At 44.6% G+C, this 13,061-nt stretch overlaps 1 protein-coding gene across 1 annotated transcript in view; it reads left to right on the top strand.

Annotated features, from left to right (window-relative positions):
• The window catches only part of LOC134575542 (ovostatin-like), a 279,761-nt gene that overhangs the window by 134,683 nt on the left and 132,017 nt on the right, over nt 1-13,061 (top strand). Inside the window, exons 15-16 of the mRNA XM_063434840.1 lie at nt 6,806-6,955; nt 8,020-8,190. Of these exons, the coding sequence (XP_063290910.1) occupies nt 6,806-6,955; nt 8,020-8,190 (321 nt within the window). The remainder of the gene's footprint in view (nt 1-6,805; nt 6,956-8,019; nt 8,191-13,061) is intronic.

Genomic DNA, 13,061 nt, shown 5'->3' on the forward strand with positions numbered 1-13,061 from the left:
CAGCTGCTATGACCCGGTCGATAATTTCTGTAGTCGGGTTGGGACCATAATGTGCCGGGGTTCTATCAGATATGGTGGGCCCATTGGCTCCTTCAGTCCCTGATACTCCATCCCTTTCGGTTAGTATGGCAATAATCTCCCTCTTCCTGAGCTTACTGGCTTGTCGGCCCCGTTGTTCTAGCGGGTCTTTAAGGGTAGCTCTTTTCAGCCTTTCATACATTACTTCCATTAGTTCTGGATGTGTAGTTGTTTCTCTGGGCGATGAGGAGCATCCCGTCGCTTGCCACCAGTTGTTAAGACACTAAAGGAGTGAAAACCGCCGTTTAGTAGATCTTCCCCCTTTTAGAGACTGGGGCACAGTTACTGTAGGCTGCCAAACTCCCGAACTGAATACAAGGGAATGCTCCAAACTCCCGAACGGAGAATCATGCAAACTTTTTCTCTCCTGGAACAGGCAAAAGAATACTCCAAAAGAATACTCCAAAAATACTCGTTTGTTACACTGTTCCCCATTTGTTTCATCTGTTGGTTCGGCTGGATAGACTACAAGACAAACTGTGGAGTTACTGGGTGGCCACCATTTCATGTATCAGAGGCACATGGTGAGAACAATGGATGAAACACATGGTGAGAACAATGGATGGTGGCCATTTTAACTCACAGACACTGTTTTGAGTTTTCTACACGGTGCCATCTCGCCGGTATTTGGTGCACAAAGACATCGTTCAGTAGTTTTAAACTACAGAACAGGGGACACATTTAACAGTAATTATTTTTCATATAGCCTGTATATGTTCTACGGAATCTGCATTAAGCCGTATCTTCCAAACTACTGAACAGATCTGTGTGAATTTTGGATATGTGGTTCACCCAGATCCCCCGGTTCCGAGGATATTTATTTTTATGGGGTTAATGCAGGTTTTGGGGTCCCTGTGATATGTTTTATAATACTGTATTTTCCTGCCTGTGATAATTAAGTTAGTCTATGGTGTTGAGATAATTGTATCAGAGGCAGAGGGGAGGATTTCTGATGTAATGAATGGGAGTGTTAGTTGTGTTGTAATGTGTTGATTGGTTGTTCTTCAAAACCCTGTTGGCGGTACTGTATCTGTAAAACCTACATGAAAGAAGGTCCTTTGGTGCCAAGTAAAACAGATCTTCTTGACCCTCAACACGTAGTCTTGTCTCGTGATTGGAGGGGACAGCTATACTCACACTGGGGATTGCTATGCTCTACATACTCCCCTGAGCTTTAATCACTTAGCTCTTTTAAGAGCTTGTTCCTGATACGCTCTCCTGGAGGAGAGGTCTACCCCACACGGTCCTGGAGGACAGAAGCTGATCCAGGGTGGACAGAAGATGGCGAGACTCCAGTTAAGCTTGTGGAGTCTGCGGTGGTTGTGGCATCCGGTGTGGTGCTTGTGGTCCTCGTCGCAAGCTAGGAAGCGTCCATTAACGGAAGGTTCCATTACAGGAGCTATTACAGATGAGAACCCCTGGATAAATCTACAATAGTAGTTAGCAAAACCCACATACCTCTGGATAGCCCTCAGTCCTTTAGGTAAGGGCCAATTTAGTACGGCTTCTAATTTCTTAGGATCCATAGAAAAACCAGAAGCAGAAATTATGTATCCTAAGAAATTAACTTCGGTCTGATCAAATAGACATTTCTCCAATTTGCAATAAAGGACATTTTTGAGTAATGTGTGTAGCACTGTCCTCACATGTATGTGTAGCGAGTGGAGATCAGGAGAGAAAATGAGTATATCGTTGTGAAGGAACACCCCATCACTTTCGGCTCCTTTTCACCTACAGGGATTCGTACTTAATTTTTTTAGTTTATTTTGTTCGATTCCCGAAGCAAGACCACACCACAGACCCATTAGAACGTGGAACGTTAAGTATCTTGTACAAAAATAGCAAAGGAAATAATTAATAGAATGCACCACTGGGTGGCCGCCATTTCGTGCATGCGAACGCACGTGGTTGGGACAATAGCTGGCAGCGAGACTTGGCCGTTGAGTGCCTGGAACTTATTTCGGCCAGGCACTCCCACGAACAACGGTCGCCATGGACCTACTGACCGTTCCAGTTCACCTATACAAACGGAGTTCGGGAGTGCAGACTACCGAACACGGGGAGCATTCTATATGAACCAGCTTTCCTCTACCTTATGTGGTTTTCGTACAAAACCCCACGAACGGAGACCGGCTCTTGCCACAATTTCCCTGGAACTATTTTGCTATTTTGGGCTTCAAGCTCGTGGCAGACTGGTCATATATTGTTCACCCAGATACCTGGGGTTTCCAGGTATTTTGGGGGTACCTTGGGGTGGTTAAGAAATGTATGATTTTTCTGTGGGCGGAGCCTGGCTGTGGAGCTAAACGGACGTACTTTGTAAGAGCTCCTGGGCCTAAACAAGCAAATTTGGACATAAACACGGGCCAGCCTGGCGATTTGGACCCGAACCGACGGGACCCGGCTCAGTAAGCATCGGTGCACCGGGGGATACCCCACATGAGCATTTTAGACACTGCACTCCCCAGACCGAGGCTTGCAGCCTACACCATGTGGATCTGAAGAGAGATGGCCGTTCTCTCAGCTCTCGGAGCCACTGAGCAACTGCTGCAACACAGCTGCCCGCCCCCCAGAACGTAGGGGGTTATCCCGGTCCAGCTCCAGACCCACAGGAGCACAAGCCAAAAGCACAGGGTCACAGCACCTACCCAAAATGGCGGCTGCCTGCAGGGGAAAGACACAAGAGCGCCACGCTGACCCACAGCTGCTAAGCGATGACCTGCCAGCCCGCATCGACCAACTGTTTGCAGACTTTTGGAAGAGGCTGCAGGAGAAGCTGGTACTCGGAGCTGGAAAAGAAACTGCACCACAACGATTTGCCTCACCTCACAAAAGCTCACCTCCATGGCGCTGAGACCAGGCCAGACCGGGCCCTGTCGGACCCTACGGAGAAGGGGAACAAGGGGAACCCCTAAAGCCCCAGACAGCCTCACCTGCCCAATGCATGGTATGCCAACCCAAACCAACCCACGATGCACAATCACCCTCCCACGATCGGGTAAACACTTACCCCGAGGTCACCCGACAATGTCCTCAAAGGCACCAGCGGCAGAAACTCCATCCAGGTGGCGAACCATACACCACAAGCTCAAGACAGCGCAGAAACACACACTCACGGTGAAGACCCCAACATTAGGTCCCCCCTTATTATTATTTAGGGCCCCCACCCATCGCTCAGGTGTGGGGGCCAAGGAGGAGGACATTAGGTCCTCCCCCTTATTCTAATATAGGGCCCCCATCCACCGCTCAGGGGTGGGGGCCAGGAGAGAGGACATTAGGTCCACCCCCTTTTTATAACTTAGGGCCCCCACCCAGCGCTTAGGGTTTTGGAACTTCGGGACTTCGACAATTCATCTATTCGGACATTCGGAAGAACCCGAAAGTCCGAATTGCCCGAAACGAATTGCAAATGTCTAACTCCTAGTGTTAAATGCTGTGTTCCATTCATGCCCCTCCTTTATCCTTACTAAATTATAAGCACCACGGAGATCTAATTTAGTAAAAACGGTAGCCCCTTTGAGTCTATCGAAAAATTCTGATATAAGGGGTATGGCATAGGCATTCTTCATGGTTATTTTATTTAGGCCTCTGTAGTCTATACAGGGTCTCAAGTCCCTCTCCTTCTTAGACTCAAAGAAAAAAACACGCACCAGCAGGAGAAGAGGAGAAGCATTTTAAACACTTAGAAAGAGATTATTGTATGTATTCCTCCATTATTACGCTTTCTTGAGGGTACAATGGATACACACGACCTCTAGGAGGTATAGTACCAGGCAATAAATGAATGGCACAGTCGTATGGTCTATGTGGTTGCAAAGATTCAGCATGGCTTTTGTTAAACACCTCTTTTACTGACATATATTGAGAAGAAATTTCTGTAGGTAAAGGCGTAGCAATAGGTACATTAATGGCATTGATGGGTTTAACTACCTGTATGTATCTTTCCTTGCATGAATCACCCCAGGACAATACTCCCCCTTAAACCTAATCTATGTGGGGGTTGTGTAAAGAAAGCCATTGGAAACTTAAGACAACAGGGCAGGTAGGAGAGGATATAACCTGGAATACAATAGGTTCCTTAATGTAAAACAAATATGGGAAGAGTAACCAAGCAAGTTTCTTGAATAATCAAGGGATTCTTCAGGGGCTTACCATCTATGGCCTCAACGGTCAAAGGTGTTGTTCTGCTTCTTAGCGGCACTTGATGCAAGTGAGAATATTCTGCATTGAAAAGAATTTCGTCAGCTCCAGTATCTATAGGACCTTTGGTGATAAACACAGTACTGCCACGAGATAGAGAGATGGAAAGCAGAAATTAGGGGACATGTACATAACACCTAAGGCCGGTCCGCTAACGGTCACGAGGGGAGTACGTTTTCCAGCTGGATGGGACACGCTAAACGTAAATTACCTTGTTTGCCACAATACAAACATAATCCCTCACCTCTTCTGTATTGCTTCTCAGCCTCCAATAATTTAGTTACCCCTAATTGCATAGGTTCTAGATCAGGTTGGGAAGCAGCAGGAGAAGGAGATACATGAGGAGCCAAAGGAATAGACAAGCACTTGGGTCTGCCTTTAAACTTCTCCCTTTCCCTGAGCCTATTATCAATATACATCATGTACGTGATAACGTCATTAAACCCTTCAGGTAAGTCTTTAGCATCAGTTTCATCTAATAAGGTTTCAAACAAGCCTTCAGCAAATGCTGTGACCAAGCCACAATTGGTCCAGTCGATATCATGAGCCAATGTCCAAAATTCTATGGCATAATCTGATACCGAACAATTACCCTGTTTGATGTGTATTAAGGCTTTAGCTGCTGATTTCTTCTTCCCTAGTGGTTCGAAGGATAGCTTAAACTCTGTGACTCTTGTGCTTATACTTATAAGCTATAGAATGCTCACTTTCCCATAAAGGGTTAGCCAATGCCAAAGCGTTGCCGGTCAACTGGTTCATGAAATAACCTATTTTAGCATGATCTGAAGAAAAAGATTTAGGTGAAGCCTCAAAGTGGTACAAGGTTCAAGAATCCACGACATTCTTGGAGGTCATTACTGAATCTAGGAGGAGGCGTCAGGTTTATAGAAGGGCTTTTGTAGTAAGAGTCCTCAGGCATTGTTGAGTCATAACAGTCTGAAGTGCCTGAGTGAACGGATCCATCCTGTGATCGAGTCCTTCTACTTTGATCTCATACTTTTTAATTTGCTGGCCAATATTTGCAGGATCCATAATGTCCCTGTCATGATGTCACGGGCAGATAGGATCCAACAGGCAAAGACAAGCAAAGCAAATACCAAAGAATAAAAAACACAATACCGGACCTTACAATGGCCGGATTAAACGCCACTAAAATATACAAGACAAGCCCAGGTCAGGGATTCAGAAGACAGAATAAATGTTAGGAAAAGCCAAAGGTCAAGGACAAAGAGAGAGGAGAATACTCGAGGAGTAGCCAAGGTCAAAATAGCAGAAATACAAGAAATACAAATGCGCTCTGGGATTTAACCAAACAAATGGAAGCCACGACAGGGCATCAAACAGAAGGAAAAAAGAGTTTAACCCCTTAAGGACACATGACATGTGTGACATGTCATGATTCCCTTTTATTCCAGAAGTTTGGTCCTTAAGGGGTTAAAGTGCCTAGGAAAGGCTCTCATTGGTTATTGAGACCTAATGACGCCAAAACGTGTGTGCACGTCGATGACATGATGACACATGCACGTCCGCATCACCAGCTTCCAAAATGTGCCTTTAAATTGCGGCCTTTGGAAGCATCCAACGTTTTTGGGAATGCCAGCGCGACTTCCGTCCATGTAGTGTGGAGAACAGAGGGAGACCCGCCAAGAGGTACGTTTTTTTTTTTTTTTATTTCAACGTGTCTGCGCTGATTGGGCGCAGACACGCTGTCATGACACAGGTCCACTCTAGCTCACACAAAGGTATGTGATATATTACATCAACTGGATAAGCTTGCAAGTGCCATCTCATGCATGTTATTATATTATGTTCACTGTATGCTAGCACTATGTAGCCTTATAATAACATTTATTTGGTCATTTTTATGTGGTTTGTGGTGTCTATAACTATAAATAGTTCTAGTTACCTTTTAGCACAGCGGTATAAACTATCCATTTCCCAGATTCTGATTCATTATTTTTATTATGACTCTTCTTACTCCATAATTTAAGGGGAAGGGGATGGATAGACATTTACAATGCATTAGTATAACATTTTTTTCAATTGTTTACTTTTTGTTTTAATGGATTGCCCAACTAAATTAGGTGTAAGTTCTGTAACAGCTAAATTATACATTTGAGGGAGGTTGGAATTGTTTAATTCAAGGAGGTGTTTTTGTGTTTAGTTTTTTTAATTTGTGCAGTGGATGTGCTACAGATGATACAGTGAACATAAGCATGTACAAGCAAAACAGAGTAAATCGAGTGATAGTGATACACTCAAATAGACCCAGAGTAGCGCTCCACTGCATCTATTCGAGTGTATCGCTATCACTTAATTTACTGTTTTGCATGTATACGTGTGAAGTTTGAGGAACCTTCACGTGTGTAGTAGCTTCTACTTAGGTCTATTTTTACTTTAAATACTGTACAGCACTTTATAAGCGCCTTACATAGCATTGAACACTTTTGCATTAGAACCCTGTACTAGTCTGATCTGCTTGAGTCAACAAGCTACTCGTGCTAATATTTATTTTCTTTACAATTAGGTTTCTCTTACATTCTCAGAAGAAAAAGCGACACCAGCTTCCAGTATTGATGTACAAGTGACAGGCGCCCCAATGTCTCTATGTGGGATCCGAGTCATTGATTCCAGTCTCCTTATTCTAAGCCCATATGAGAGTTTCAATGCCGACGCAGTAAGAGACACTTATTTCACTATTTCAACCAAACCAGGGGAGTTAATTTACAAAAGAAAATCATTGCCATACTAAGGCAAAGTAAGCTTAGGGGACGTTTGTGGGTCAGGGTTTCCCATCTTTTCATTTGAGCAGATTTATATAGTTCTTAAATCTTGGTCCACCCCATTAAGGCAAGACCTTAATTTCATTACTTTCATTTGATTTGAGCAAATATTGATTCAAACTCTTCCGTTTAAATTATATTTAATGGAATTGTAATAAAACACAGTCAATTCTACATTAAATAATGTCTCAGTTCCAGGAGGAAGTGGAACATTACTGTGCAGGTATCTAAGAAGCTGGTTTTCCATAAAATAGTTAATTATTCCACCCAGCTGTTAACATATATTGATTGGCAATGGGCACATGTTTTATTTAGCAAGGCTTGTCAAAGTACAAGCTACTATACAACTACTATAATATGCCAGTCATAGATCTCTCAGTGCCTGCAGGTAATTGCAACAATATGATTCTCGCAGGTTTAATCCTAAGTGAGGTTTTGTAGGACTACACCAATGCTGATCTAAAACAGAACATAATCTACAGAGGATTAAATATTAACACAAGATGGACCATGTTTTCCAATGTCCACTAATGAATGAACAACAAGCCCATAGGATATGCATCAGCAATAATGGCAACCCCTTCCTTGGAAGAACATGAGATATATTTCCGGTAAATGTAGTTTTCCGGACTCTGTAAGATTACATTATCCTAATCCACCAGTTACTGTGTCATCAGTTTTTAAACTATGTACCTAAACCTGTTCATGGCTGGCTCTGATTGCCATAATGGCAAGCGAATTACAGCAAGCTGGCTTGCTTTAACTTCATGATAGAATAGGAGTAACATGGCTTTGTCAAGGTTTCCATCTTTGTAGCATGATATGTTTTGTGCAGCTTGAACGTTGTATGGTTTATATGCTGGGAATTTATTCTAACTAGCATATAGTGGTCAGTTCCCTGCTCACCACAATGCTCTGTGAGGATTGTGAAACATGTTCATATCATTGTTTGTTCCAGGTGTATAATTCCCTCCGATACTCGTCACTGTACGGATACAATGTTGGTGGGTTTGATCTGGAAGAGCCTGCTCCTCCATGCGAAGATGCTAACAAGCAAATATTTTACAACGGAGGGTACTATACACAGACCAGCAGCAACAGCGAAGGGGATACATACAACACTCTGAAGGTAAGTGGGAGGTAGGATGAATGTGTTTTCTATATTTTCTATATTTTTATTTTATTTATATAGCGCCATCAGATTCCGTAGTGCTGTACAATGGGTGGACTAACAGACATGTAATTGTAACCAGACAACTGGATGTACAGGAACAGAGAGGTGGAGGGCCCTGCTCAATGAGCTTACATTCTAGAGGAATGTGTATGTATGGACAACATCCCCTTCAGAAACTCCACATCTTATATCTCTCTATCTATATATCTATGTAAACATATATTCCTCAATATCATTATGTTGACTTATAATGATAATGTGTAGACCCAGGGCATTCTTGAAAGCTGGTTGCAAGGTAAATTTAACTTTCCTGGTTAAATACGTTAGTCATTTTATTACCCTTTTATGCATTCAGTGTAAAATCCGAGTTTTTTTGAAACATGCCTGGTTACTGTTAAAGGAAATTAAGAAAACTAATATATGTTAGACATTAATCGAATGCCAGTGCTAGAATTAGCCATCTCATAGTCTCTCATATTTCTGAGTTTTATTTCTGACTTTGCCTTATCAGATGTCTCTCATTAGTAAACCTATATCCTTGAGAACAGTACATGCCATATTCTCCAGGTTAAGACTTTTACCGCCAGTTTATGGTCCTTCCTCGCCATGATTTATGTCACAAAGGTTTACATTAACTTTATATTTGAATATTCTATACATTCATGATAGACAACATGTAGCTCTCCATTGGAGCTCCTAGGATGCACAGCCTGACACAGACATCATATGTTCCAAAACACTGTTGGCAGTAAGCAGTGAGGCCCTCCTAAAAGAGCTTCCTTCAGCAATTCCCAAATAGCGAATAAAACATTCAGGAACAATTTTTATAAAGCTGGTGGGTTTCACTTTAGAGACTGATGCCACGTCATTTCAGCCATGTAAGTGTCTTGGTCATACTAGAGTCATTGTATGTAGACAAATCCTTTATATAAACACACTGCGAAAATCGACACTTATAAAAAACACAATCTTGTTCAACAAAACACCCCAAATTGTATTGTCACTTTTACACTTAATAGACTTCATACAAACCACACAAAAAAGGTGAAAACGTGCACACAATGATTATGGTTGCCTCCTGTAGTTTAAAAATCTATATGACATAAAAAAGAGATATCAATATGTACCTAGAGTTTGTATCCGTATTAGTCCAGTGATGCAGATGTAAATGTATGTACAAGCAGGCCTCTCCAAGAACAAGTGGCGAAGGGCACTTCGTCACACATCTCCCCTTTGGCGGGGAGACTAACTGGGTATCTGACCTTCTGTCGGTCAGTGCCTGGGTTAGTCAAGCAACCCACCCACAAAGAACAATCAGCAGCGTAGCCCACCCACAATAAATGGTTACTGCACCTGGGGAATCTGGTAGCCTGTCTCTGTCCCGTGAGTCCACCAAGGCCGTGTTGGGAACTGGTACTCCCGGTCGCTGGGTTGCTTTGCGGCTGGGAGTGGAGGTTGCTTTGTGGGCAGAGATCAGCGGTATTCTGCCCTGGTGCCAGCACTTCAGCTGGGTAGCCTGGTACGCAGTCCTGCCCTGTAACAAAGGGACGGGTAGGGCAGAGGCCAGCAGCGCTCTGCCCTGATGCCATCTCTTCCGCTGGGGTAGCCTGGATGTAGCTGGGGAGGGGAGACATCGCTTACCTCCTCCTCCTGGTACTCCTGTGAGGGTTGCTGGGGATCTGGACAAGCCATCCAGCATTCCTGTAGGTCGGGTACAGAGACTATGGTCCCATCTGCACCGTCTGGGAGATTAGTGTCTCCCCTTGGTAGGATAAGCTGCCGCTGGGGAGAGAGGGCAATATGCTCTTCTCCCTGAAACATACACTGCCGCTGGAGAGGGAGACCAACTGTCTCCACTCCCAATAAATTGTCCTGCTGCTGGGGAGAGAGACTGATTGTCTCTGCTCCCTGTAGGACATACTGCTGCTGGGGGGGAAGGGAGACACCTTTGGGCCCCCTGAGATGCATACTGCCGCTGGGGAGGGAGGACAATGCTCTCCTCTCCCTGTAACTCACCCTGCCGCTGGGGAGGGAGGACACTGCTCTCCACTTCTTGCAAGGTACGTCATGCTTGCTGTAGTCAGGGGCGCTGTACGCGACAACCGTTGCCCTCAATTTGTAACTCCACGAAACAGTGTTTCTGAGCTGGTTTACCTCATGTCATCCCACCGCTGCCAACCAGTGTAACGGATCACCTGGCACCCCGACTAGGTACCTCCATTGATGGACGCTCTTAATGCTTCCTGTAGCAGAGAGCTTATTCCACAAAGACTATCTCTACCGGTAATCCAAGAGTGGCTCAGGAACAAGTAATTAACCCAGGAGAAACAGCATCAGTAGTAGGTAAAATAATCCAGGAATATCCCATCGCCTTTCCCAATAACTGGATGACACACAGTATCAGGAGCAGAACTGCTGTTTTATTCCACATACCCTGCTTTTATGCATTTCTCCCCTGCAAGGGAGATACCCACAGAAACTTATACAGTAACCAATCATACATAAGTTACAACCCACACATCTCCTTCCCTCAGCCTGACAGATAATCCAATTATTCAGTGCACACTTTTCCCCGTTTTCTCGATGTACCCCAAATATACAAGATACACCCCTAAATGTGGTATCCCCTGATAGCTCTGATCTGGGTGAGCAACATACTCAAAAATCACCCAGATCGGACCAGGGGTTCGGGAGTTATATGGATGTGTTCGTTTGACTGACCGCACACGAGGTAGTAGCCTTAATCAGTTCCATGCATTTTGGTCTTGCGGTCGGTCTCCGTTCGCGCAGTAAAAGTCATGTGCTTGCATTCGTATGAATCCCCTTGTTCGTGGGATTCATTTTTTTTTTTTTTTTTTTTTTTTTCAATTTATAATTTTTTATTGAGTTATCATGAATTAAGTATAACTTTTCCAGTTTATACAAATTAACAAAAGTAAAACAGGCATACAATATAACAGTGTTTATACGATAATGAGCCATTGTGTACTCTTAACTACTACTGTTGAATGGCATATATTGAGGGGTATCACTATAGTGCTCTAACTTTGGCTGTAAGTCCCTGATATTCCACTTTAATAACTGGGCAATTGTTGAGTTTCAACCTGGCCCTGGTTCGTACTAGACACTGACTCTGGGGTTGGGTGAGACCCTCCCAGGGAATGGGGGTGCGAGATGTAGTCTCTGGATCAACGCCGGGGGGTATTCCCCCCTAGTGGCCTGGTCAGCCTCTGTGCCGTGTTGGTGTCGGTCACTTTTCCGCCTGTTCGGTGTTGCTTGGAGGGTGTGCTTGTCAGATTTTGAGGATGCATGTCTAAGTGTTTGTATAGCTCTTCGGGGTCGTCTGCCGATGTCAGTATATGGATCGTGTCACCGATCGCTACTTCCAGGGTCCCTTCAACTCCCCAGCGATATTTTATAGAGCAGTCTCTTAATTTCTTTGCTACCGGTACTAGTTTACGTTTTTCCACTAGCACAGGGAATGGGATGTCGCCGTATACTGCCACTTTGCTTCCCTCAAAGGTTATGTTCCCCTGTGTTCTAGAGAGGGTCATGATTGCGTTCCTGACCGCTACATCACGCGTTACCGCAATGACATCTCTGGTGGTTCCCTCTGGCGCTGCTGGGGATTTCCTGACTCTGAATGCCGAAGTGATTAGCGGTAGGGTAAACCCCTCTCTGATGCCTAGCGTGTCTATGAGGCGTTGTGTGTATTGCAGCAGCTTCTCTGTGGCAATCTCTTCTGGGATTCCCCTGAGACGTATATTTCTGCGCCTGTGGCGTGTTTCCAGCATTGTCACTGTACGGTTCAACCTCTGCACCTGCGAGACCAGTCCTTCCATTTGTGACCTGGTCTCCTGCAGCTGAGTGTCTCTGGCCATATCGTTTGCCTCCATAACTCTGACTTTGTTATGCACTATCCCCACCTCTGCCTGTACTTCTTGCAGGTCCTTTTTCCATACCTTCCTGAGGTCCAGCAGGAGTCTCTTTATGTCCCCTTTCGTGGCTGGGGCTGAGTCCTCGTCTGACTCAGATGAGTTGGACTCCCTGCCCGACTGTGGTGTGAGGGGTTCTTCCTCCTCGGGAGAGTCGTCCGACATCTCCTGTTCCGAAGTGGCTTCCGGCGCCATCTTTGTTGGCGGTCGCGGCACCGGCCTTTCAAAGGAGAGACGGATATCGGGTAGACGACGTACCTCCGGGCGCTGAATCTTTTTATTTTTTCGCCCCATAACTTCCCAAGGTGGGGGGTGAGTTTTCTGATCCGTTATGTCTTTGTTTTGTGGTAGCCGAAGTCTGCTAAAGTTTCCTTAGCACGGAGCCTCACACAGAGACGTCCGCTCAGTCTCTCAGTCGGCCACGCCCCCCGTGGGATTCATTTTACCGAACGTCGGGCCGTTGGATGGCGGCCATTTTAATTCACAGACACTGTTTTGACTTTTCTACACGGTGCCATCTCAACGGTATTTGGTGCACAAAGACATTGTTCAGTAGTTTTAAACTACAGAACAGGGGACACATTTAACAGTAATTATTTTTCATATAGCCTGTATATGTTCTGTGGAACCTGCATTAAGCTGTATCTTGCAAACTACTGAATGGATCTGGGTGAATTTTGGATATGTGGTTCACCCAGATCCCCTGGTTCCGAGGATATATATATTTGTATGGGGTTATTGCATGTTTTGGGGTCCCTGTGATATGTTTTATAATACTGTATATTTTCTGCCTGTGATAATTAAGTTAGTCTATTGTCTTGAGATAATTGTATCACAGGCAGAGGGGAGGATTTCTGCTGGGAGTGGTTTACTTTATTGTACGTGTTGTAA

Source organism: Pelobates fuscus, chromosome 10, assembly GCF_036172605.1.
Source record: "Pelobates fuscus isolate aPelFus1 chromosome 10, aPelFus1.pri, whole genome shotgun sequence".
NCBI lineage: Eukaryota > Metazoa > Chordata > Amphibia > Anura > Pelobatidae > Pelobates > Pelobates fuscus.